Source organism: Sapajus apella, unplaced genomic scaffold (genome assembly GCF_009761245.1).
Source record: "Sapajus apella isolate SASKATOON/1434 unplaced genomic scaffold, GSC_monkey_1.0 scaffold16, whole genome shotgun sequence".
Taxonomy (NCBI): domain Eukaryota; kingdom Metazoa; phylum Chordata; class Mammalia; order Primates; family Cebidae; genus Sapajus; species Sapajus apella.
In genome coordinates, this window is record NW_022436956.1 from 23497077 (window position 1) to 23525018 (window position 27942).

The 27942-nt window shown below is 37.5% G+C and overlaps 1 protein-coding gene and 1 long non-coding RNA gene across 6 annotated transcripts; one reads left to right on the plus strand and one right to left on the minus strand.

The window, feature by feature from the left end:
• Positions 1–25666, minus strand: CUNH11orf88 (chromosome unknown C11orf88 homolog). Of its 5 annotated transcripts, none has more exons than XM_032285623.1 (6): positions 25421–25666; positions 24881–24922; positions 24331–24401; positions 3578–3637; positions 2921–2973; positions 1–261 (listed from the first exon to the last, which is right to left on the minus strand). In XM_032285623.1, the coding sequence occupies exons 1-6, from the start codon at positions 25644–25646 to the stop codon at positions 204–206; spliced, it is 510 nt and encodes a 169-aa protein (XP_032141514.1). In that variant the 5' UTR covers positions 25647–25666; the 3' UTR covers positions 1–203. The 5 variants fall into 5 exon arrangements, with proteins under 5 accessions (XP_032141514.1, XP_032141513.1, XP_032141517.1 ...); XM_032285622.1 differs by having other exon boundaries at positions 3578–3640; XM_032285626.1 differs by lacking the exon at positions 3578–3637.
• LOC116556317 lies at positions 13934–26392 on the plus strand. Its single transcript, XR_004270939.1, has 2 exons — positions 13934–14034; positions 25340–26392. It is a non-coding gene; the product is annotated as an uncharacterized LOC116556317 (long non-coding RNA).
• Positions 26393–27942: the final 1550 nt, after the last annotated feature.

Genomic DNA, 27942 nt, shown 5'->3' on the forward strand with positions numbered 1-27942 from the left:
TAGAAGTCTGCATATTTAACTTTTATTTCTTAGTTTATTTTAACACAAGTATTCAATAACTGGTAAAATTCCTAGAAATCTGCATACTTAACTTGTATTTCTTTGTCTTCTATAATGTGGCCAGTGATCTTAATGATCCTAAGAGAAGGTTATTTCCAAAGTGAAGGTGTGAGTGAGCCATCCTCTGCCATGTATCAAGCAAATTATTCCAAGGCTTTGACTTCTTCTTGGTCCTTTTTATCTGACTCTGATACCAGTTTCCTGTTGGTAGTAATATCAGTCAGTTCCAATACACAGAACTCTGTCATTGTGAATATGATGTAGCATGAAAACAACTTTTGAAAATTTCCCCAGTAAAAATTCACTGTTGTGGATTCTATGTTTTGGGTTTTACAACCAAGTATAAACTTGTATGTGGGAGAAGTGGTTATGATACTGTGAAGTGTGGATTGGAGGTACAGGAGCCCTCCTATCCTAAATATAGTTTGTTTATTCAAGAGTCAGACTCCTGAGATTTCATCATTGGTAATTGATTTCTTTGGATTATCCATTGTTTTATTTATTCAGACTTCTTTTAAAATGCAAACATTCTGGGATAGATAATAAACATATTGCTACTAAAACCTTACCATAAACACACTTTCCAGTTCTTTCTAACAGAAGGTGACCTGGATTATACTAATATCTGTTGAAGGAGGAATGGTAAGGGGGCATCTGTGTATGTAGGGGAGTTTTGTGCAGAGAGGAAAGGACAGAGGCATGAAAAAGAAGGCAAAGTTAAAAGTATTTTACAATTGTGCCTACAATATTTAGCATATTTTTTAAAGTTTATAAATTAATGTGTAATATGAAAACATCACTTTCTAAATTGGCTAATACTGAATTACATGATTTTTTTTTTTTTTTTTGAGACGGAGTTTCGCTCTTGTTACCCAGGCTGGAGTGCAATGGCGCGATCTCGGCTCACCGCAACCTCCGCCTCCCGGGTTCAGGCAATTCTCCTGCCTCAGCCTCCTGAGTTGCTGGGATTATAGGCACACGCCACCATGCCCAGCTAATTTTTTGTATTTTTAGTAGAGACGGGGTTTCACCATGTTGGCCAGGATGGTCTCGATCTCTTGACCTCGTGATCCACCCGCCTCTGCCTCCCACAGTGCTGGGATTACAGGCTTGAGCCACCGCGCCCGGCTACATGATATTTTTAAACTGAACTTTTTGTCATAAATATTTTCTGAATGTAATATGTAAGCAATATGCTGGCACTTTGGGTGACCCAATTCCTCATGGAGCTAACAATATAGTTACAGACAATATAAAAAATACAGAAAAAGTTAAGTAATGCAAGGAATGGTATGAGTTAAATAATTATAAAATATGGGCACAGAGTAGTGCATGATTACTTGCCCAAAGAATGTACAAAGAGTTACTAGAGGCTGGGCACGGTGGCTCATGTCTAAGTAATCCCAGCACTTTGGGAGGCAGAGGCAGGTAGATCATGAGGTCAGGAGTTCAAGACCAGCCTGACCAAGATGGCAAAACCCCATTTCTACTAAAACTACAAAAATTTTCTGGGGGCAGTGGCGGGCACCTGTAATCCCAGCTACTTGGGAGACTGAGGCAGGAGAATTACTTGAACCCAGGTGGCAGAGGTTGCAGTGAGCCGAGATTGTACCACTGCACTCCAGCCTGCGTGACAGAGTGAGTCTCAAAAAAAAAAAAAAAAAAAAAAAGTAACTAGAAGTTGATGGTAAGAAGATATCACAGCAAAACAGAATGAAATTCAAGGCTTCAGGATGCAGGACAAAGTTAATTTACAAAAGGAATTAAGCAACTATTTAAATTATTAAGAAAATTATCTGTCCAAGCTGTGAAGTAATGTTTTATTATTAGGTGGGTCAACATGGGTAGTAGCAGGAATGTTCTGTAAAAATACATGCAGAAATCTAAGGCACACAGACATATCTATTGATGTTATTTAAGCAGCAGTCTTCATCCACTATTTGTATCAGGTAAGTTACTCTTAATTGGGCTAGTTTTGCTTCATCTTTAGAAGGTAAGTCAAATTGTCTGGCTAAAAAGCAAGAGATTAAGTTGCTAAGTGTAGATGATATAGCTAGGTGATTAAATGATCTTTCTATTTTTTTTAGATGTTTTAAAAATTAGTGTAGACATATTCTTTCTTAATGGTATTACTTTGATCACATTAGAGGGAGTTAGCCTCAAAGCAATGAGAGAAGAATCAAAATTCTAGCACTTGCTGTTTCTCCCTGAACATAGTATGAAAATAAATATTTGTCAAATTAATGTTGAGTTAGGCACACTGGTTTTTAGTCATAACAAAAATGGAGCAATTTCTTATTAGGGGTGCATTAGTGATTAACTGGTGCTAGCTTATTTCCTTTAACTCTTCTAGACTATTACACTGTTCCTAGTCCTGTTCTAACATTATTCCAGAGATAAGTCTATTCACTCATCACTGAGAATTTGCTACATGAACATGAGTTTTAGCAATCTTAGCCCACTCAGAGCTGGTGAACTGCAAACACCTGCTGATTCACTAAAGAAGCGGGCCAGGTATGAGTGGATGGGGATAGTGGAGCCAGGAGGGCATATTGACAGGTGACTGACTATATAGCCCAAGATGAGAAGGGAGGGACAGAAAATGTGCACAAAACTTCAAGGCTGAGCTGCTTTCCAGTTTGCACTCACTTATGTTTGCATATTCCACAAACAGACAAGTGGGTACACAGGCTTTAATATTTAAGTGGAGAAGAAAGTTTATTCAAGGCAAAAAATCTGTAATACAGTGGGGTGGGTTTCTAGAAGATTTAAGGGTAAGCTGCAAAGTAAGAAAAAAGAAGTGCTTCCCTACACAGTAAGTTGAAAGGTGAGAGAATATTTTTGACAGAAGTAAACTTACTTTGCTTTGTGTTCTTTGGCTTTTGGTTTGTAAGGAAGGGAAATCAGTTCTTTCTGAAACAAAACAAAATAAAAATCAAAAACGTAAAATTTTACTTCTTTCACGGACTGCAATTTACTCACTTGAAAAAAAATCTGAGATAAAATCATCACAGAGTTTATAAAGACTAGCTTCTTAAACCTGGAAACTAAGGGGTCAGAAATGTTGCACATTAGGGAGCTTTGGGTTTATTCAGGAGTATGCGTTTTGTACATACACAAGTTTACATGATACTATTATTATTTTTATTAGGTTTGTTTCTCTTCATTTAACATTTATTTTTGTATGATCTAGGCAAGATCAATCATTGTAAACAAATATTAACACTGAAACAGTCCATATTAATATCTTACAGCTTTATAATATGTGAACAATAAACTCCACAGAGAATAAATACCTAATTTCTTATGCCAGGAGGTCTGCAAACTCTGGAGATAGCTTTGATTTATCAAGGATTGCCAAATTATCTGATGTCTGTACCTTGCCCCACTCTGGTATATAGATGGCTCTGGACTATAGCTATCTAGATTTAAGGGTTCAATCTATAAAACCTATGCAAATTTGCCACAACTCATCCCTTCAGATAGATTAATCCAAATCCCTCACTATTGGTCTTACCGAGATCCTTTCTTCTCTTTGTTTTCTTAAGAGTTGGAGAATCTCTTCTCTTGTTTTAGCCTGTTTAAAGAAAGAAAAAAGTGGGTATCTTGACTCAATAATGAAGACTTATGCCTATGGAAGGTAAAATTCTTCCATTTTTGTCTTGTATTGGCAGAATTTAAAAATATTTTTTCCCAAGATATATTTATACATTTTTGTTTGTGCCAAAATCCTGTTTTTATTGAAGACAATGCTGCTTTACAAAATACTTTTGTAAAATATTAAAATGCTGTGAAATTTTATTGTTGCAAAATAATAAAATGCTGCTTTACATAACTGATCCTAAATGGAGGGTTTTTCTCCACCTAATAATAACTAACTTTTAAAAAATAACTAATATTTATTAAGACTTTACCAGATGAGCTATGCTAAGAGCTTTATAGACATATCATTATTTTCTTATAACAACTCAGAAGTTTGACGCTACTGTTACTCCATTGTACAGGTGAGGAAACTGAAGCTTGGTAAAGTTAAATAACTTACCCAGGCTATTAAATGGCAGAACTGGATTTGATCCCAGCTCCATTTGGCAACAAAGTTCAAGCTATTAACCATCACATTAAATTGCCACTAATGGTGTCAAGAAGCAGGATTAGCAAGCTCAAACAGCATGCCACCAAGTCCATGGTAAGGAGGGTCTTCTTAGTTGCTTGCATAGGGTAACAAAGCCTTATTCTCTCATCTCTCCTATTTCTGGCTTAGCTATTGAGATATGCACATTCTCAGGAAAGTTTTCCTAAGTGCAAAACACTAACTTAGTGCAGGCATGAAGATTTATCAATATATATACTGTAAAAATGGGCAAATATAGGTTCAATTTTTTTTTCATAGAATTCGTCTATATTAAGTTTTGGAGATAGCCAGGCAGACAATCACATCTGTTGTATTTGAGAACAAAAGAAAAGGCTGAGAATCTAGAATCTAACAAACAAAACTTGTAACTTCGAATAGCCAGACAAAATCAAAGAAATTCTGTTTAGATCAAGGCTGCAAGAAAGAAATAAGCAGTGAGAATAGACACAGGTTTGTCATAACCAGGTATAGATTCTGTCATCTATCTGTCTAGATTTATTGAGTACTTTCCCACAGCTGCTGTGACAAAGTACCACACACTGCATGGCTTAAAACAATATTGATCTAGTTCTGGAAACTGGAAGGCTGAAATCAAGGTATTGGTAGGGTCATGCTCCCTCTGAAACCTGTAGGGTTTCTTTGCTTCTTTGTAGTGTCTGGTGGTTTGCTGGCAAGCTGCAGCATTCCTTGGCTTGCATAACCCCAATCTCTGCCTTTGTTGTTACAGGACATTCTCTTTGTGTCCCTGTCTTCACATGGCAATTGTCTTATGAGGACTCCAATCAGACTGGATTAGGTGCACAACCTCCTCTACTATGGCTTCGTCTTAACTAATTTCATCTGCAAAGATACTGTTTCCAAATAAGGTCACATTCTGAGGTACTGCAGGTTAGAACATCAATGTAATTTTTGCATGTGGGGGGTCATGTTTCAACCCATAATAAGCACCTATGATGTAACATTGCTGTGCTAGTGGCTGAACATAACACAGTTCCTGCCTTCCAGGTGACTGCAGACTTAAGTACAAAAGACAAGTAAATAGTTTTGAGTGTGCTATGTGGGGTTAGTATAGGGTACAATGGAAGAACTGAAGATCAAGGACCCTTAATTAACACAAAGTTGTGTGTGGAGTAGGGTTGGGGACTCAGAAGATGTGCCAGAGGAGGTGATGTCCATGCTTAGACCTGAAAGTGATAGTCACCAGATAATGATGGAGACAAGATGGGGAAGAAAGCTTTTAAGGCAGAGGAAACAGCACGTGCAAAGCCCCAGAAGCTGCTGTGTGGCTAAGCAGTTCTTCAGGGCGGTTCCCCAGCCTTGATGGCTCAGCTGCAAAAGAAGCTAGAAATCTCAGGTGTGATCCACCAAGACGCATAGAGAAGGAGTCCACACTGGGAAGCTGTAATCAGTGGCGAACTGGGTGCCTTGGCTTTGCATCTTTCTGTTTAAGTCGTATGAAGCTTGTCTTTTATAAGACTACAAAGTTTTAATTTTATTTATTTTGAGATAGGATTTCTACTTTTTACTTGAGTTTTAGGCATCATATATCACAGTTACTGAAAGAAAAAATATTGAGAGTATGTTTAAAAACTGTTTCACAATATCTGTCAACTTGCATAGATTGAGTAAAATAATGTCTGTAGATAACGTCCTGGGATATTTTTAATGCATGTATTCAATGTTAGTTTCTTTTCCAACTTTTCCATTACACATGTATTCAGTTGGTATTAACTGCTCTCACACTGTGATTACATAGCACTTTATACCTTTATTATGGTATTGATCTTACTTTTCCTGCTTTATCTTTTAGTTGCTACCATGTCTCTTTCAGAATCTTACTCATCTCTTTATCCTTCCTTAGTGCTTTCACAGTGCTTTGTATGTGAATACTCAATGAATTTTTGTTGAATTGAATTGACTGTCATGATATATGAATGCAATAATTGTACTGTGTAATCCACAATTATTGGCCTAAGCAAAAAATAAAAAATTTTGGAAAGTGAAATTAAACAGTGAGTAAATTTAGTTTTTTAAATCCCCATGAACAAAATTATATGATTATTTTCTGTGTAACTATTGGGAAACCATGGACAAGTTATATCATCCTGTGCTTCTAATATAAAATGACAAATATTTATTTACTTACAAGATTAAAAAATAATAGAATAACAAATAATATTCATTCATTTTTTTTCCTTGATTTCAAGTTCTTTTTTAATATAAAGGATTTTGATACCTAATTGGTGTTGAAATGTCACATAATGCACTAGAAACAAATATTTTAAATATGATTTGATTTGTGCCTCCTGGACATGTTTCCTGGAAATAAATAACAAAACTACTGTAAATGTGTCATCTAAATGAAAACATTGAGGAATATTCTAGGAAATCTCTGTCAGTAAAGCTAAATACAATTCAGTGACAAGAGAAGATCTTTATAACTTATTAGTAAGGAAGCATAATTTACTTCTTAATTTCATATTGACAAAAATTTTCGTTTCTAATTATAGTATTTTGGTTGGGCTTATTAATGGAATTTTATATTTATAAGACTTTTTTTTTTTGAGATGGAGTCTTGCTCTGTTCCCCAAACTGAAGTGCAATGGCACGATCTCGGCTCACTGAAGCCTCCGCCTCCCAGGTTCAAACGATTCTCCTGCCTCAGACTCCCAAGCAGCTGGGACTACAGGCAAGCACCACTATGCCCAGATAATTTTGTATTCTTAATAGAGATGGGGTTTCACCATATTAGCCAGGCTGGTCTGAAACTCGTGACCTTGTGATCCACCTGCCTCAGCCTCCTAAAGTGCTGGGATTACAGGCGTCAGCCGCCATGCCCAGCAAGACTTTTTAAAAATTGTTTAATTGTTAATACAAGGGGGTCAGAATTTATATTTATAATATCTTACCATTGAATATTAACATATTGATATATTTTATTTTTTATATTGATACTATTCCTGAAAAAAATAAATTGTGAAATAAAATTGATTCCAGAAAATTAGGATGTGATATAACATATACATTTAATGTCTCATAGATAGTTAATGAATTTTAGTGTCACTTCAAGAGTTAAATTGGTTCTCTCTTTTTGGCTTTTCAGAGCCAAGTGACTTGAGTGGCAAGTGTGTATTCGTGGAGTCAGATACATTTGGTTTGAATCCCAGTTCTGGTGTGTATTGAATAGCAAGTGCTAGCTTAACTGTCCCGCCTGGTTCCTCCTTTCCTCCCTGCAACTATGCAGTAATCACTGACCTATAGGTTAGAGGTTTGTGATCTTGGGTAACCAAAGAACCACTCCTCCCCCTTGTGGATGTCTAATCTGTGAAGAAGGTTGTTGTGAAAATTGGAGATAAAACAAAAATTGCTTAATGAAATGCATGACATACATTTGATAAATGGTAGCTATTATAACACTATTATTATTAGAAGAGAAAACTTTTCTTTCAGTGCTTTTAAAATCTTGAAAAGAGTGGCTGGGTGCAGTGGCTCACACCTATAATCCCAGCACTTTTGGAAGGCTGAGGCAGGCGGATCATGAGGTCAGGAGATCGAGACCATCCTGGCCAACATGGTAAAATCCCTCTCTACTGAAAATACAAAAATTAGCTGGACCTGGTGGCACATGCCTGTAGTCCCAGCTACTTAGAAGGCTGAGGCAGGAGAATCTCTCGAACCGGGGAAGTGGAGGTTGCAGTGAGTGAGCCAAGAATGCGCCCTTGCACTCCAGCCTGGCAACAGATCAAGACTCTGTCTAAAAAAAAAAAAAAAAAAAAAAAAGAAAAAATCTTGAAAGGATTAAGAAAAAAAGAGGATAGATTGTCTGCTTTTTGAGTACAGGCATGAAGGAATTCTTATGATTCAGCCTCTGACCTATGGGTCAGTTAGTGAATACAGTTTGAGGGAGAAAAGGGGAAACAAGGAGAGATATTTAAGATATGATTTATTTTTAAACATGCAGTGCAAATTCCTCTGACCATGAATTTTCTGGTGTGTTATCAACTTTCTTTTCAGTTAATCTTTAATTATAAAAAAAAGCTCTTAATAAACACTAGATTTGAGAAGAAAGGTCCTTTCTTCTCAAGGCCTGGTTCCCACATAAAAACTGCGTTTCTTTCTTGGATTATGATTGAAATGTTTAGACTCAAACATTCATCAAAAATAACATGAAGTAGTGTTTATTTCTCTGATTATCTGTCTACTTAGCCAGAAGAAACATTCTCTTGACTATCATAGTATGAAAGCTGAATTCCTGAATATAATTTTAAAAATGTCTTAGAAGAATATTGAATTGATTCCAGAATCAGTTATTTGCTTAGATACTTGACAATCGTCTCAATACATAGAGAATCAAAGAACTCTTGAAATCAGCATGGGATAGTAGTTAAGCCCCTTGGCTCCACTATCAGATGGATCTGGGTTCAAACCCTTATACTATAGTTTAGATGTGTGACCTTGAAAAAGTCACATTCCAGCTTCAGCTTCCTCATCTGTAAAATGGGGGCAATCATAGTGCTTTCAACAGAGTTATTCTCAGGACTAAATAAGAAAGTAAGACACAATGCACACAACATGTATTTAGTGCATGCAGTTAGTTCTCAAAAATATTATTATCATATAGTGAGAGGAGCAGATAGCTGGAGAGAAAAAACGTAAAGAAGACAGACTCAGAAGTACTGAGGGAAATGTTTTAACTCAAATGATAATTTAAAAACATTCAAAATTCTTTCCATTGACTATAAATGCAACATATGTACATGGTATAAACATCAGAAAATGTGAAAAATATACAAAGGAAATGATGTTTACACAAATCCAACTGCTAAATCTAAAATATTAAAATGTTTTAATATTTTAAACATGCAAACATTTCAGAAGACCCTTAAAGAAGCTCCAAAATATTCTATGGATTTAAAAATAATTCATCAAAAGGAGAAAGGTAGCTAAGAAGTTGTGGGCTAGCTTAAAATGATTAGAACACAAAAATTATGCACAACAGACATGGAATCAAGCTAGGTCCTCATCAACAGTGGATTGGATAATGACAATGTGGTACATATACATTATGGAATACTATACAACCATAAAAAGGATCAAAAGCATGTCCTTTGCAGCAACATGGATGCAGCTGGGGGCCATTATCCTAAGTGAAGTAAAGCAGGAACAGAACACCAAATGCCACATGTTCTTATAAGTGGGAGCTAAGCATTGGGTGTACATGGACGTAAAGACGGGAACAATAAACACTGAGGACTACTAGAGGGACTAGGAAGGGAGGGTACAAGGCTGGAAAACTACCTATTGGGTACTACGCACACTACCTGAGTGACAGGATCATTCATACCCACATCATACAATATTCCCATGTAACAAGCCTGCATAGGTACCCCCAAATCTAAAATAACAATTGAAATTATTTAAAAAATTATACCCAGTGATGAAAAGAAGATAGCAGTCCACTTAAAAATAAATGGAGACATGGAAGTAGGAATGAACTTAAAGATGCTTAAAGATCTTAAATGAACTTAAAGATGCTTAAAGATAAGCCTTGCTTGACTGAAGCAAGATGTGTGCTTTGAGGATTAGAGATATGAAGGGTAGGATAGGTGAATGGGATGTTGAGAACCTTGACATAAAGATACCTCTGTTTAAACTTGATTTAGTAGAAGATAGGCACTATGTTCTTTTACCTCAATATAATTAAGTTAGAGATAAAAGCAGTTAACATAAAAAGACCTCATACACTGGAAATTAAAAAGCATACTTCTAAGTAATTTATAAGACAAATTAGAAATCCAAATAGAAATGTAAAAATACTTAAAATGGAATAATAATGAAAATGCTATATAGCTTATGAGATGTAGCTAAAATAGAACTTTGAGGTATATTTATAGCTTTAAATTTGCATATTAGGAAAGAAAGCAGAAAGTTAAGACACAAAGTGAAAAGAGAAGGAAGTTAGAAGGAAAATAACCCAAAGTTGAAGGAAGAATTAATAAAAATCAACTATGGATAACTAGAAAATAAAAATAGAGGACAATAAAGCCAAATGTTGGTTTTTTGAAAAGACTACTAAAATAGATAATATTTTGGCGTAATTATCTATGAAAAAAGACACAAATGATTAGAAATGAAAAGAGGTAACAACTAGAGCTAAGGCAGAGATCAAAAAGATGTTAAAAACACGAGTCTTTTGCACCAATAAATTTGAACATGTAGATGAAATGAACAATATCCTAGAGTAAAAAAACTTACCAAAAGAATTCAAGAAACAGCAAGTGGTCCCATTTATCCAACAAACACAAAAACAAAGTAAACAAGGAAACCAAACTTACAGGTTTATGTAGAGTAGGACCATCTTTATCACCTCAACTAATTTCAGTTACCATTTGGCTAATCAGTTGGGTTCATCTGGGGTTAACTTGGGTATAGTCACTGTAGTATTCACCAGTATACAATAGTGCCTTAGATTCTGTAAGTTAGCCTTTTCATAGGCTTCCAACAACTGTTGCAAAGCATGTATATGGTTGAAAATTCCTTTCCCAGTTTATTTTCGATGGGGTTCAAATTGAGGCCACTTCCATACTTTCAGAATCATTATGACGTTCACCTCTTAATCTATACTTGTAGAAGGAGGCATTATGATAAATTTAATTACTTTTTATCTACCTGCAAAGCATTAATTAATTTTGGCCAGACATTTCTGCTCTGTGTTTGAAATTTCAAAATATAACTTCAGTGGTAATTTTTCTTTTTGCAGGAAATAACTAAAGATATGATTAAGAGAAAATAGTATAAGTCTCATTTTAACAGTATGAGCAAGCCAATTTGATCGTGTCTTTTAATCAGGATGTGGATACTTGAGTGACCATGCTTTTAGTAATCTATTCATCATCTTTTGAGAGTTACCCTTTTAGTCAAAGCATTTCCATTTAATACTAATGCTTATTTTGAACCTGCTAAAATTTTATTTTTCAATCATGAGTTTAAAAAAAAAGAGGGGGAAATAGAAAAGATAGAAACAAACTTTCACTGAGTAATTACTAAATGTCGGGACTTGTGTGAGTTCCTTACAGGTTATCTCATTTAATCTTTATAGCACAGTGAGGTGGGCATGATTATTATTACCTCTTTACAGGTAGAAGAAACTCAACCACATAAAAATGAACAATTGTTATCAGGATCACTTAACTAAGTAGTAACTAGCAGAGCCAAGGATTCAAGCTGACAGACTTCACACACACACACACACACACACACAGACACACACAGAGACAGAATGGTTTCTTCATTCAATCTTTACGCTAAAAATGAAGAGTTAATTAGGAGTAACCATGGTAAAGAAGAAAAGCATAGTCTCTGCTGTCACAGAAAATTCTTAAAAATTCTTGTAAAAAAATACATGCTCTCAGAATACGGCAGGTGGAGCTAATCCAGTTTGAGCTCAGCCTTGATCACAGTTAATTTACTTATTTGAAGGTATCATGTGGCCCTTTGCAAAATGTGGCTAAAGGGTAAAGATAGTTGGATTATAGTGGTATTTATAAACTGAGGAACTTTCTAATATCTTATTTAGTGTGAACAAAATATTTATGTAAGGATTTTTAAATTATAAATTAATTGTAAAATTGGAATTACATTCCAAATTCAGAATATTACCTAGGCAGAGCCAAGGTTCTATGGTTTAACAGAAATTGAGAACATTACCTGATTTTTATTTTCCTGAGGCTCCAGAATTTATTTATTTATTTATTTTTGAGACACAGTCTCGCTCTGCCACTCGGGTAGAGGTGCAGTGGCACGATCAGGGCTCGCTGCCACCTCCACCTCCCACCTCCTGGGCTCAAGCAATCCTTCTATCTCAGCCTCCCGAGTAGCTGGGACTACAGGCACATGCCACCGCATCTACTTAATTAAAAAAAGTTTTTTTTTTTTTTTTTTTTTTTTTTTTTTTTTTTTTTTTTGTGGAGACAAGGTCTTCCTATGTTGCCTAGGCTGGGCTTGAACCCCTGGGCTCAAGCTATTCTCCCACTTCGGTCAGCCTCCTGAAGTGCTGGGATTACAGGCATGAGCCCCATACCTGGCCTTAATTTTAAATTCTATCCTGGTAATTGAGAGTTCATCGTCTATAGGGGTACCAGGGAATTTCAGTTTGTGTTCTGCAAGAATCTCCCTCCTCAGTAGGTTCCATTTCATTTTTTTTTTTTGAGACGACATCTTGCCCTGTCACCCAGGCTGGAATGCAATGGCACAATCTTGGCTCACTGCAACCTCTGCCTCCCGAGTTCAAACAAATCTCCTGCCTTTGCCTCCTGAGTAGCTGGGATTACAGACGCCCACCATGACACTGAGCTATTTTTTTTTTTGTATTTTTAGTAGAGACGGGATTTCACTTTGTTGGCTAGGCTGGTCTCGAACTCCTGATCTTTTTGATCCACCCACCTCAGCCTAATTAAAAAAATAATTAAAAAAAATCAGGGTCACTTAACTAAGTATTAGTTAAGTGCTGGGATTACAGGCATGAGCCACCATGCCCAGTCCCCATTTCATCTTTATGTTACAAATGCAATCATGAGGAAGGTGAGAATTATGATTGACTTAAGGTTTTTATCCCTTTATCATTTTTAAAAAATCTCATGTTTGGACCTTGTTTCAAAAAGCAATATGCACCTTGTCTTGCTGATTTTGATAACAAAATGCTTAAACTATGAATTTACTCTATGAATTTACTACCATTCCCTGTGCCTATTAATTAAAATCTGCTATGTTGATTCTACAACTGCCATATAGAAAATTTATATCTACTATAATAATAAGATACAGAACTGTTGGACCTCAAATTATCTACTATGCACTTTAAAAAACAGGCTGAATAATCAGTGAGAAATCTTTCCCCAGTACTAATCTGATTTTAAAAGATAGACCTAACTATAGTAATCTATGGGAGTGGATGGAAGATGTTATAGGGTTATTAATCAGAGAAAGGAAGAATGCTGACTTGCAGGAAAAAGATGCAGACCTAAGCATCTTTCTATACCTCCTGGAAATTGCCTGATCCTGGCTCAATTCCTAGGTCTGATGTATATAATTTTCATTTGAAAAATAACATCTTACTAAAATGAGAAAAAATATCAGTCATTACATAAGAAAGAGTCAATACAACTTTTCTTAAATGCAGATTTCAATCAAGTATGAATTTATCTATTGTGAGGAAGAAAAAAGTGTGTATTTTCTTGTTTCTGTTACATATATTTTTTTAGTTCTGTTACATATATTTTAATGGAAAAACCAATAATAATCGCCTGAAGGATGTAGATTTTAAAGCATTCATGCACACACAAAATACATGCAGAGAAGAAGTATAAGTGATTTAAAAACTCCTTTAGTACTGCTTTAAAAGGTACTTATTTTTTAAAAAAGGTAATAAGTGGACTTGTATTTTAATGTTGAGAAAATGTGAGCATAAAATGAGCATTGCATTTTAAAATTGAGCAAAGTATACATATATTGATGTTAACTCTATAGGATTGAATTATATGCTATTGATGATTCAGTTTACAATAATTATCAAAGCTTTTCCTTACCAAAGACTACTGAGTCTTGAAGGTTTTCATTGTTGCTGGTTATACAGATATGATGAGTGGGTGAATGAGACTGACTTCATCTTTCAGCTATGTCTTTCCTGTCCTGCCCATAAGGACTTAAGAAGGAGAGGTTAGGGATTTCCCACACAGATGACCTCAAACTTCATCTCCGCCTCATACTTCTTTGAGTTTCTAGCCCATATATTCACAGGCCTATCTGACAGCTAACCTGCTTATCTCAAAGGCATCTCAAGCTAGGTAAGTCTAAACTAAAATTGTAGCCCCTCCCCCACAAACCCTCCAAACCTGATCTTCATCTAATGTTCCTTGTTTCAGAATGACACGATTCGTCCTGTTACACATGCCAGAAAACTGAGTTATCTTGGGTACTTTGCTGCCTCACCTCCCATATCCAGTATATAACCCTAAATACTAGTTATTTTACTTCCTAACTATCCCTTCAGTCTATCTCATCTTTCTCATCTACCTGTGTGATCCTAATTCACATCGAATCACCTCCCGCTTGAAATTTTGTGATGGCCTCCAGTTTGGTTTTTCCACTTCTGCGCTGCCCACTTTCTATACATCCTCCATATTACAGTCTGCTGATCTTTCTTAAGCAAATCTGATATTCTCATCCCCTAATTTAAACCCTTCAGTAGCTTCTTAACTGTTCTTACTGGAGCCTAACCTTCCTCCCATATTACCACATTGGCCATTCAGCTTTTGATTTGCACGGTGCCAGTTCCCAGCACAGGGTCTTTGCATATGCTGTTTTTGCTGCTTGGAATGATCTTCCAATGTTCCCTTCACCCCCTCCTTCTGACCTAGTTAATGCCCACTCTTCCTTCAAATCTCAGTCTGGTTAACCTGTGTAGAAATCCTCCTTGATTCCTTTGATTAGATCAATACCACCCTATACATCCTTCTAACATTCTCGTAACATCTATCAATGCAATTCTTTCAGAAATATTTCTCTCCCTTATTAGACTCCAAATTTCAGACAAGGGCAGAGTTTGTATCTTTAACCCGTTTCCTATTTGCCCCAAGAACACTGCTGGCAGCAAGCTGCACTTTTTTTTTTTTCTAAATGGGAAATGGGTTAAAACATGTTTTTTTGGTTGTTGTTCATTTTTGTACTCCAGTGCCTAGCACATTGCCAGGCACATAGACGTGCTCAATAAATATTTGCTGAATGAATCTTGCACAATTCTTCCAAATAAAATGGTCCCATCTTTTGGGCCCATGATTCATTTTACTGTTTATGGCTTTGCTTGGCCTTTCCTGCTTGAACTTGACATTGGCTTTTCAGCGTTGACCTCTAACTTGCCTAGATTTCTTTTGAAGCCTACAGAGTTTTCAGTTGCTTCTGGCCAACATTCTGTAAAGTTCAGCTTGGCTCCATGACTTCAGTGGAGGGCGCCCGCATGTCTGGAGTGAAATTTAATGTCCAATCCAACCTCACACGTGCAGACTAATGTCTATACTTATACTACCATCTATTTTATCTACTGGTAGCATTTAGGACCAGAAACTCCAGAGAATGCAAAGAAATATATAAAATATAACCACAGTTAAGAACTATCTTTTTCTATTTTTAGTCATTCAGTGCTCTAAAACTATGTCCTTTATAATAAAAGTTTCAAAGTTTAGATACCCTATCTTAAATAACTTTCAGGTTTTTTTTTAAACAAAGTACTAAATTATTGTTACAATGAAAATATCCCCATTTTCCTGCCCCATGTGTTGGGTCACGCCTATAATCCCAGCACTTTGAGAGGCAAGGTGGGTGAATAGCTTGAGCTCAGGAGTTCAAGACCAGCCTGGGCAACATGGCAAAATCCTGCCTTTATAAAAAATACAAAAAGTTTAGCTGGATATGGTGGTGTGCACCTGCAGTCTCAGAAACTTGGGAGGCTGGGGTGAGAGAATCACCTAAACCCAGGAAAGCCGAGGCGGCAGTGAGCCATGATGGTGCCACTGCACTCCATTCTGGGTGACAGAATGAGACCCTATCTCAAAAAAAAAAAATGGACATTTTCTTTAAAAAGCTATTTATCAAAGCTTATATCAATAATAGAATCAACTGTTTGTAAATTGATTTTTGAATTTTTTTTTGACTTGGCCAAGAAAGTCAAAATAATCATAGGTCAATTTGTCTCCTATATTGATGGTTTAAACCTTTCTGGGTTTTCTGGGTATGGCAGTAAGGAATGACACAAACATTTAGCAATATGATTGGAGTTGGGGGAAGGGTATATGCTTTTAGGACTTTGCTTTCTCTCCCCCCCCTTTTTTTTGACCAGGCCTCTCTTTTGTACCAAAGTTCTAGTATATGGAATATTGTCTTGTGCCCTGTGTCCAACTCCTAGTCTCAATTTCTTGTCTAGCATTTCAGATTCTCAGAGACAGAGGGTTCTGCTCTATTTTCTACTCCTGACTCTACATTTCAATTCCCATGGCAGGGTTTCTCTTACATGCTGTTAAACCTTGGCATAATGTTTTCAAACTTCTATTAAATTTTTTTGGAATCATTTCCTTTGGAGAACATGCAATGCTGTACTCATCTACGGTGACTTTCTTCTGTGACCTACAGAGAACAATGTACTTCCACTCTTGTCTGTTGCTCCCACATCCTTTTGCTCAACTGACTACATGTCTGTTCAATATCCATGAGTCTGTGAGGCCTCTGGGTCTTGGCTAATATGATTCTTGCCTGTTTTCCTATTAAATGAATACTTCATATGACATCTAGCTCAAGGAACTGGGCTATTATACAGAATCCTAGTCCAGACAAGTTATATTATCCATTTATTCATTTATAACATTTATTTTGTAGGTCAGGAGATCACCTATTTGTAAGCCCCTGTGATTATAATGTCAAAAAAGCCATGGTCCTTCACCCTAAGGAACTTGGAAACTATAGGAGAAACAGATCAACTATACCACAGTACTATATCACGAGGATGATGACAGGGGATGCCCGGGGTCCTAGAGAATTAAAGGAAGATGGATTTCTATCAGACTAGAGAAAGAGGCATTATATCAATAGGTGAGGGTGAGAAAAGGCTTGACTATGACCACTGAACTGTTTTACAGTTCAATACAAGTAGGTATTAGACAAATGGGAAGAAATGGGAGAAAGGCATTTTCAGGCAGAAGAAACTGTAGGTTTAATGTCACAGAACACCTTGATGAGTTCTTGGAAGTACAAGTAGTTCAAAATAGCTTAATATGAATTGCACTTAAGGGGAATGGTAGGTAGATGAGGCTGGGAGGTATGGCAGGAGGCAGATAGTGAAAGTCTTGGTATATTAAACTATGATTCAGCCAGTTTTAGGAGTACAGTTGATTCTCATTGTTTGTCATAGTTATGTTCTAGAATGTCACCACAAACACTGAATTAGACGAATACTAAATCCATTGCTCCTAGGGTCCTGCCAGCCACTGGTCGTAACGTTTCATCAGTGGAACAATACATAGCCTCTTTAATGTGTGTTTATGTTTAAAGACATCTTAAAATATATTGTTGATTTATCAATATTGAACTCACGGTAATAGCACTCTAACTCATGCCTGAACAAAGCTTATCTAATGCACATATTTTATCCATAAGGCACATCATAACCTTCTTGCACTTAGGAACATTAGCACTTCAAGGCCATTTTAAACAGCAAAGTCACCAAAAAAGGGCAAAAAAAAAAAAAAGTGAAGACTTAGCACTGAATAGCAAAAAGACTCTTGTTTGGAGTTATGGGAGTGAAACACAAAGGCAAAGCATCACCTTGTTCAGTCTCAGCTGCAAACGTGTGTGCTGAGCAACTCCATTTTTTTAAAAACCACTTTCCACATGTCTGCAAATGACCATGAAAGTGCCATGAGTATTGATTTTGGGGTTGTAAATAAACTGTAGCTCGTAGGCAAATTTGCAAATAAGGAATCCATGAATAATGAAGATCTATATTGGCAATACAGTGACTTGGGAACTGTTCAACTTCAAGAGTAAACTAGACAAATGACTGTATCATCTCGAGCTGTGAGGCTTTCTTGACCACACTTTATGTGACTAGAATACATTATCACAGAAAATGATAAAGTGAAGTAAATATAGATACATCAATCATTTATTATCTGGCCCTCTTATAATTGTCTAAGAACGTTTTCATCTTGCCTTAGATAGAGGCAAAGCACAAAGGTTGATAATGGCTTTAATTTCAGGTTTTCCATGGTTATTCTCTGAGTTACCCGATCCACAGAATCATTCCAGTTCTTCAATAAACTCACAATTTGATTTGCCCTGCTGCTTATAAGGTGTTTACTAACTTGAACAATAAGGATTCATGTAACTGGAGCCAAATTGATAGTTCTGCATTAATTTAAAAAAGGAAAAAGGTACATGATCTTTTTTGTTTCATTTTGCATTTAATAGTTTCATTTAATTACCCTTTATAAGCAGATAATGAATGTGAATCATTGCCCAATATCATCTCAGCATTTAAAGTGTTTTCGTTTTGTTCTTAAGGTGAAGGATATAGAAGATATAATACACAGATCTCTGGAAAAAGAGGAAGAGATGCATTTGGGATATGTCCCTGTGGAACTCTGAGGGTAGGTCTATACGAGGCAAATTAATTCAGCAATTCTTTTTTTTACCACTTCTTGCAGAGCAGGGCTACCCCATAGGCAGCATGCCCAGAGTAGCTGAATTCAGCTATTTGATCCCAAATCTCATTCCTCTCCCAATTATGATTTTACAGACTGTAGATGTTACTAAAGAAGATTTAGAGGGGAACCTTATGTGTCAACTGGAAATGTTCCCCAGCATTGAATAACTTTTGAAAACAAAGTGGTACTTATGGATGATATAAAAGCATAAAACATTTGTATATTACTATAATCTTTTAATTATCATTTGCTATCAAAATATTTGCTTGTTACTGTAATGCACAGTCTGTTTTTATGACTCTGCCACTTGAGTGCTTTGCCAAATTAGGAAGAGAGCAAGAATTTAAATGACTAAACATCTTTTATTGGTGAAGGGATATCTACCACTTCCTATTGGTATTCCTTTTATGGAGGAAAAGGAATTTTTATAAATATTATATTAGGGTGAGAAAGCAAAACTAAAAGCCAGGTAATACTGGGAAATTTTAGGTTTGTCTAAGAAGCCAATCCCTATCATTTTGACACAAAAGAGGATTTTCTTTTATCTGAGCATTTTGGCAATGACACAGGAAATTCCCTACATTTTTGCTTTGGTTCTCTGAAGTTGACTTACGATGATTCAAAGTATCCTCTTCACTACTATGAAAGTGATAATCCAACAGTTGATAATGTTAAAAACTTTTCCACTTTCATGATCAGTGTCTAAAAATACCACCTTTTGAAGTTCTAAGATTGTTTTTCTTCTGAGAATGCAGATTACAGTGCAATTCAAGTAGGTATTAGCTAAATGGGAAGGAATGGGAGAAAGGCATTTCCAGGCAGAAGAAACTATAGATTCAATGTCATAGAAGAATGAAACACCTTGGGGGGTTCTTGGAACCACAAGTGGTTCAAAACGGCTATAATATGAATTTCATTTAAGGGGCAATGGTGATAGATGAAGTTCCAAGACCCTCAGTGGTTGCCTGCACCTGCGGATAGTATCAAACCCTATATATACTATGCTTTTCCTTATATATACTACCTATGATGAAGTTTAATTTATACATTAGGTACAGTGAGACTAATAACAAATAGAGCACATAACAATATACTCTAATAAAAGTTATGTGAATGTGATTTATCTCTCTTGGCTACTATGTCACTAGCAGGCATGTAGAGTCTACAGAGTGGATCCACTAGACAAAGGGATGATTCATATCCCGAGCGGGTTGGTACAAGATTTCACCACACTACTCAGAATGGCGAGCAATTTAAAACTTATGAATTGTTTATTACAGGAATTTTTTGTTTAATATTTTTGAATCATGGTTGACTGCAGGTAACTGAAACTGAGGAAAGTAAAATCATGGGAAGGAGGACTACTGTAATGTTCTCATCATAGCATGACTTGCTTCTGGTTCGAGGGAGTGTCATATAACAAACTTTTGAGAAAGACTTGCACTATTAGACATTACTGGTTATATAGAATGTATAATAGAAAAGATTAAAACCCCATTCCCAAATAAGGAATATACCTGGGATGCTGTTCTGCAGATTGCATATTTCCCTGTAAAAACCTTTGGTTTATATTCATTCATGTTAAAGCCTTGATTACAGATCATTTCCAAATCTGTCATCTACATATATGTCTTCAAATACTGCTCTGACCTCTTCTTCCTTCTCCCAGCAAATGAATTATTTATAATTCTTTTCATAAAGGGATAATCAGCTAAAGAGCTTTCTTAAAGGTGGCAAAACTAAAAAGCAAATTAGTTTTATGATTTCAAAGAATTAGCTGACTATCCACTTATTATAATGTTTCCAGACTACTTTAGAACTCTCAGAGGAAGAATAATGGTCCAGTGTAGTGCTGTGAGTTTTCCTTTATGGACATAGTAAGCCATTTAATCTTGACAGACTCAATTGTTTTTGATTTCCTGCCATGGATATCCATCACAGAAATAATAGTTGTGATTAATAGCATTTTGACCACTAACCAAAAGCATTTGTTATAATGTATACCTGGAAAATATTTCAAAATGGAGAATAATATTAAAGTGTAAAAAACTGTAACAACTGAAAAATCAGTATCTGTTGGGGAGACAGGGTTATAAAGGCACTTTCAGGAGAGATGAAAATTAGCTTCTATATTTTCACTAATTTTAAGGAGAAAGTGGAAGAATAAACCTTAAAGAGAATTTATGGGTGATGTTTTTCCCAATTTAAGATGAAAATTATATATGGAATTTACTTATCAACATGTTAAAAACATGTATATTTAACATGTATATGTTCAAAACATGTAGAAGATGCTCTTAAATAGATCATCGTAAATGTTTTGTTAGGTTAGAAGATACCCTCCCCTCATCTATTTTCTCATATCAAGCTTAAAATTCTAGAACAGTGGTGGCAGCAATGCAGAGACAGTTTTATGGACTTAGAAAAAAAGTGCTATCCAAAACCATATTCTGTTTCAATAATCACAGGAAGTTATGTTTCCTCCCATTATATCCATGACCCATGAGATAAAGCAAAACTAGGAAGAGAGATGATGTGCTAACAGATTAGATTTTGGGAGTATTCTTGCAAAGATTATCAGCCTAGAAAAATTTGCCAGATGCGTCTATGCGAAAAAGGCTAAACAAAATTGAAATATCAATATATAGGGGATTCATTTGCTCTTTAATTCATTTAATTATGCATTCATTTATTCAATTAACAAAGATTTGTTGAGTTTTATAACCAAAAAGGCACTAGGTTAAGCAAATAAAACATGACCCCTGACCTTATAGATGTCATTTGTTGTTGGTAAACTGTGGCCAGGAGCTTCGTATACCTTACTTACATCAACTCTATGAGGTGGATATTTAAAAAAAAATAATTTCACCTTTTATATGTGAGGAAGCTGAGCATCCCAGGATTTAAATCAATTGCTCAAGGTGACACACATAGTAAGTGGCAGAGCTAGGTTTCCAAACCTATCTTGTGGTCTCCAAAATCTACTACACTATGGTGCCTATAATCTAGCAGGAAAGAGAGAAACATACACAATTATCTACAACACAGATCAGAAACCACAAATACTACGAGAGAGGATATGTGACTTGCCATGGGAGCAGAGAGAAGAGATCTATTCATTCTGCTAGGCTCTGGGTAACCCCTGAGAAGACTTCACAGGAGCTGGCATTTGAGTTAGGCCTTGAAGGTAAATAGGGAAGAGCATTTCAGGTAGATACATGAAAGTGCACTGCAGAATGAAGAACCAGCTTATAGTGCCAGGGCTGGAAACAGTGTTTCTCACATTTGTATTCATACCATAGTTTCGCGTTTTAGAATATTTGGCAGCACACCTGAACCATGCCATGGCCAGCAATCGTTATGATACAATGAGTCTATTATGGGATTAATTTCATGGACTTTGGAGTTAGGATTCCAGGCTTTGAATCTTCTCTGCCACTTACCAGTTGTGGGGACATAGGAAAATCATTTAGGCCTTGTTTGGCCAAATGGTGATAATCATAATGGACTATTTTGAGGAGTATATGCGTTGATGTATGTCAGTTGCTTAGTTTAGTGTATAGTACCTAATATACATTTAATAATTAGTTGTTATGAATATTATATTATATTATCTCAGGATATCTATGAGAGCATTCAGTTATTGCAGGATTCTCTTGGTTGCCTTTTTGTACTTTGGCATTGTTTGAATTGAACTGTATTAGATAGTACTGACAAAATTTCCCTATATACTACGAAGGCACAGTTTCAGTAACTTCTCTTTCTTTCCCAATGCCTTATGGTTTTGTTAGGCCTCTTGTCTTCTACTCTGAACAAATGGAATCATCTTCTATATTGCAATTCATGACCATTAGGCTTAAGGTACAACCTGGCAGATACTATGCATGTTTAGGTATAACAAAAATATACTTTTCCTCTTCATCACTTTGCAAGCATATATGTGAAGGAGTAAAGAGTGTTCCTTGGGCTACATGCTTGAGATCCAACCATACAGAGTTGGGGTGAGAGCATAGGCAGAAGTGGGGAGAGTGGTGGGAGAAGACAGGTTAGGGTTGTATTAGAAAGGAATTCGAACATGCTAAGGAGTTTGGCCTTGATCTTGTAATAGGAAATGGGCAGCCATGTGGAAAAAAAGGCAGGAGGACTAGCATAATCATATTTGTATTTTAGGAAGACAATTAATACGCTGTGAGGGCTTGCTTTGCATATTCTTCAAATCCTTCAAAACCCAGCACCTTTGGGAAGGTTTCTTTATTTGTTACACTTGATTTTGATGTCCCTGAATGTGTTCTTATAGTATTATATGCATACATCTATGATGATATTATAATACGTCATAATTATTGACTTTAATTGGCTGTCTCCTCCACTGGATTGTAAACTCCTTGAGATCAGGGACCACATTTTATCTTTGGATCCCCAGCAGCTAGTACAGTACTTGCAGGTTCTCAATAAATATTTGTGGAATTGAGTAATTAATATAAGTTCACAGAAGGAGCCAAGGCAAGGAAACCAGTTCTAAGATTATTAGCCTAACAGTCCATTAGCATAGCCTCTCCTCTGGTAATTCACATCATATTGTCTTATTTTTTGACAAAAACTGATAAAAATATATAATAGTTTGTCTTTAACCTTTTATTTCTAATCCTTTCCTAAAATGAAATAAAATGAAAATCAAATTCCAAAAGTACTGAAGTTGACTTTTAATGATTTTTAATCCACTGAAAATTAGGCCTTTCCCCTCCCTATAAAGTCTGGATATAAATATACAGTACATAATATTCTAAAGAGAGAAGAAAATTCTGACTATTTCTAATTACCTAATTTGTTTGAGGGAATCGCCAGTAGTCCACAAATTGAATTAATGTGATCAACAAACTCAAATGCATTGTTCTGCAATTTATGTAGAATTCCTGATAACTCTTTCAGAGTTTGCCAGCATGTCCAATGATTAAAGATATTAGGCCCAAAAGAGTTCTCTATCTTTGCTTTTACAGTATAAGAAAAGTTACAGGAATATAATTTATCCATTAAACAAATAAAATGTTTCTATAAATCACTGTATTAATTGCTGTATTAAAGGCTATGCCTGTATCATGAAAAGCAAACAAAGGATGTTGCCAAAAAGAGATGTGTGCTCAGCTGATTTGACACACCAATGTGTTTAATTTCAGCCTTTGGTCAAAACAGGTCTAGATGACAGACTCATTCTTCTGATCATTTAATTTTGACCTATTAAGACCATCGATTCTACTTGATTTTTCCTGTTCTTTTGATTTTTTTTTTAAAACAGTGTTTCACTCTGCTGCCCAGGCTAGAGTGCAGTGGTGAGATCATAGCTCACTGCAGCTTCAAATTTCTGGACTCAAAGGATCCTTCTTCCTCAGTCTCCCAAGTAGCTTGGACTACAGGTATGTACCAATAGGGCTGGCAAATTAAAAAAAAATTTTTTGTAGAGATAGAGGTCTTACTATGTAGACCAGGCTAGTCTTGAATTCCTGGCCTCAAAGGGATCTTCCTGCCTTGGCCTCCCAAAGCACTGGAATTGTAGGTGTGAACCACTGCACCAACCTCTTATGCCATTTCTGTTCTTAGAATGCTGTATAAGGTTGGGCACCTTACTGGATGGAAAGTGTGTGACTCTACCTATTTCTATTTCTCTCTGGTTCTGTTGTTCCTGTATATTCCTGGACTTTTGCTGAGATTGACACTAGCCAAAGTTGAACAGAATTTCTTAATTTTCAATTAAAATTCTAATAAAGGTTTTCCTTAATTTGCTCAAGCTAATGCACTAGAAGTAGCAGATTTTTTTTATATACATGTGTTTAAAAAAATCAAGATTATTTAGAAACAATGACAATCAGATGACCTTCTGAAATATTGGCGTACCTTTTGGAGATACTTTACTTTCTCCTCAGATTCCTGAATCTTTAGGGCTTCAGCAAAGATGTCTCTGTTTTCTAGAGAGAATAAAATAAATTCAATCTGAAATGATTAATCATGAATTTACATTAAAATTGACATAAAATTGGATATGGGTTGAAAGGGAATACATAGAGTAGGAAGGCAAACAAAAATACATGTGGTGTCTTGAAACTTTGTAAACGAGATTTGCAAATAGTTGGAGACTGAATTAATTAGCTATGGCTGCAGGGACCTCTAATCCTTTAGATGATGAGTGAGCTCAAGTCCAAAGACAAGAAAAGATCTCGAGAACATATCTGCAGGATCAGAGATTCCAATTTCTACATTCCTGTTCATACTGTTAAAGGAATTTAGGCATTGCTGTCTGGATGAACAGAGTGGTCCCTGAGCAGGGACTTAGGTGTGCAATTCAGAAAGTTATGCCACAGCGTAAAGTAGTACCCTTGTATGTATTTTCTATTTTCTGATGAACCAAGGAGTCAGAATGTTGAAAGGCATAAAACTTGATACTTACTGTCATTAGCAAGGTGAAAAGATTGTGAGGAGTGACCTTTCTCTAAAAAATACAAAAAGAAAGTAAAGACATCATTGGAAAAGACCACAACATTAAAGGTTTTTGAATTTTTTATACCTGTAACGATTGCATAACAGTTTCCACATCCTAGACCTCACTAAGGGCTTACAGGTCCAGAAAGTTTGTTGATAATGTTGACTCCACCTTCATCTTTCTCCAGGGCTTTTCCTGTTTGAATTCAGTTGTGTAAACTATCCTTTCAGCCAACAAATACCATTTCCTCAGATTATTCTATACTGTTTACAAATAGACACCATAATTTAAGGGAAACTTACCTGTTTTTAGATGTAACAAATATACCACTGATCCTTTTCGGGTGGAAGGATTGCTGGAAAGGTTTAGGAACTATTTATAAATGTATTTGTATGTACCTATGACTATTTGTATATACCACTGCAGCTTCTCCTGGAAGGGGCTCTGGTATCCTGCAGGCAGGTTACGGTGGAGGCAGGTAAGACAGGAGGCCGCTACTCTACTCACCAGACCCTCTGCTCCTCGTGGGCCGGGCCACCGGCAGACGCTGACTGCTGTCTCTGCGCAGCATCAGCTGAGATTCGCTAGGGGGATACATTGACGCCGAGATCCAGAACTGCTTAGCCAAGTTGGCATCTTGTTCTGAGGAGCCGGCAAATACCAGTAATCCCGGGGAGCAAATTTCCTGGGACTCCTTTTGGCCGCTAGGTTCTTCACTGGGTCCCGTTTCCATGGCAACTGAGGACGCTTCTCCAAGCGTCCTCGCCCCTCCCCCCGCCTGGCCCCCGCCCCGCCCCTCCGAGAACCGCCAAGTTGATACTGGCCACTGCCCGCAGCCCTCGATTTCCTATAGGTAGGTGTTGGTGTCCGCCACGCGCGTTGGGGCCGTCAGAAAGCCCACCCCTGCGGTGATCAGGTTTCGGGACCAGTCCAAACCTTGGAGATGGCATGGGAGAGTCAAAACAACTTTGGGATGTGTCCTGTCTTGTCGGAGTCAGTGGGGGAGTACCTTAACTTCTTATAACCTCAGTCGGCACGCCACGTCCTCTCCCCTTCCCCCAAAGATAGCTAAATAAACTTTAGATTCCTCAGCCCCGTCACCCCAATGTCCCTTTCCAAACCAGATTGCCAGGCACAGCACCTGCTAGGTAGAAGTTCTGAGAACGTTGCTTGGAGAATTCATGAGGGGCTGAAAGCCTAGCCCTTGGGAGCTAGAGTCTTGAACCATGCGTATAGTTTCTGTGATTTAAAAATTCTGAAACCTGTAAGACAAATCTTAGAAAACAAATCTTGGCTGGATTTTTAAAAGTGTAACTGCATTTACTAATCACTCCCATTAGAAGTTGCCTAGACTGCAACAGTTGTAAATGATTAAAGAAGGGATATATCTTAATGAGTGGACAGAGTCGCTTCACGGCAAAAAAAAGTATGAAAAATTTTGTTAATGTATTCTTATAAAAGTATTAACAAGTGTGTGTGTGTGAATAGCTTTCCCGGGAAATTTTTTGTTAAGGCAGGAACAACCTAACCACTTCACTGATAAGTTAAAATTACTGTGGCAGAAACTGAGATGGACAACATAAAGCCAGTTTAACAAAGGAAACGGACACATGGTGATAACCACAATTTATGTCTTTATGGCATTTTATTCTTTCAAAATAGTCTCAAAAATACAACAATATAGTCTCAGTTAATAATCACATGTTCATATAATTACATCAATCAGCTAAGAAAAAAATCCTATTCCCCATTATGTCTAAAATTTTGGTTAAGAGCCTGACGGAATATTGACAAAAAACAAAAACAGAAACAACCCACATACATACACATTACATACATCGTATACTTAGTAGCTAAAATGTTGATGTTTTTTTCTCTTGGCTGAGCAATTGATAATGGATGAAATCAGCATTCTCCAACACCCTTCTTCCCCAAGCACATTGATGATGTACAGGCAGCTCATTTGGATGAATTCCCAAATCTTTTTACCTGGCCGTGTGGTTAGTGATTGGTACTATTAGCAATCAGCTAACTACACTGCCTAGTAACTAGACTCATAGAAAAAAATTGCAGTCTCAAGCTGGTACCCCCACACGTTGTAACAGGCAATTCATTGGTTGAGTTGGAGCTCCACTGAGTTGCTGGCTTGGTAAATACTAGATAATGGCAAATAGACATAGTGAATCACAGCATACAGTATTAACCGTTACATGGGTGGAGGGGCTTCTCCCTCCAGGGATTTCACTTTCCTGGCCCGGCATGAGACTGTTCCATCTTCTGTGACTCCTAGAGAGAGCTAACAGTTTAACTGTATCTGGAGAAACCGCGGGTTTCCTCGCACTTGGAGCGCGCGCTCGCCGAGCAGGCCTGCGCAGGACCCACGCCGACGCCTCGCTTCTCAGGCACCTTCTCTCGAAGGCTGCGGGCGGTCAGAGCCGGCGTCCTCCTCCCGGCCTGGCCGCGGTGATGCTGTGCCTTGTTTTGATGGCAGTGGAGTTAGTGATTGTTAACCACCACAGTACAATCAGCTAATGACACTGCCTACAAACCGAGCACCGGACGCCCGCGGCTGCAGCTCCCGGACGGTCCGCAGCGCCGACGCGGGGTCGCAGGGTCGGGGCCCTCCTCGGACCCCATTTCACCCGGGGCGACGCCCGTCAGTGGCTGGGCGCGATGCCCGGGGAGAGAGGTCCCCGAGGACGCCCCCCGGGCCCATGGGGACCCCCGCTGGCCTCGCCGCTCAAGTACGCGTGGCCAGGCCAGCGGGCGGCGCTGCGGGGGAAGACCCGAGCCCTCCAGCGCCGCGCCCCGACGCCGGGGCCTCCCGGGAGTGCCGCGTCTCCTCTTCCCGCAGCCTCCCGCACCTCTCTGGGCCCTCCCGCTCAGGTTCCCCTCGCTTTTCCTTTCCCCTTCGCCTCCTCCACCCGGGCTTCCACTTCCCGCACGCCCCGCTTCAGCTCCCAGCCCGAACCCCTAGAGCCGGCTCTCTAGACCCCGTGCGCCCTGCAGCTCCGAGCGGCCGAGTGACC

What these genes read in the sequence shown, in the direction of transcription:
- CUNH11orf88 (XM_032285622.1), bottom strand. Translation starts at nt 25,646, where the DNA reads ATGGAAACGGGACCCAGTGAAGAACCTAGCGGCCAAAAGGAGTCCCAG. An exon ending in AAAGAGAAGAAAGGATCTCG is followed by an intron (nt 2,974 to 3,577) that starts GTAAGACCAATA and finishes GTTTTGTTTCAG; the next exon opens with AAAGAACTGATTTCCCTTCC. An exon ending in GCCAAAGAACACAAAGCAAA is followed by an intron (nt 262 to 2,920) that starts GTAAGTTTACTT and finishes TACTACCAACAG; the next exon opens with GAAACTGGTATCAGAGTCAG.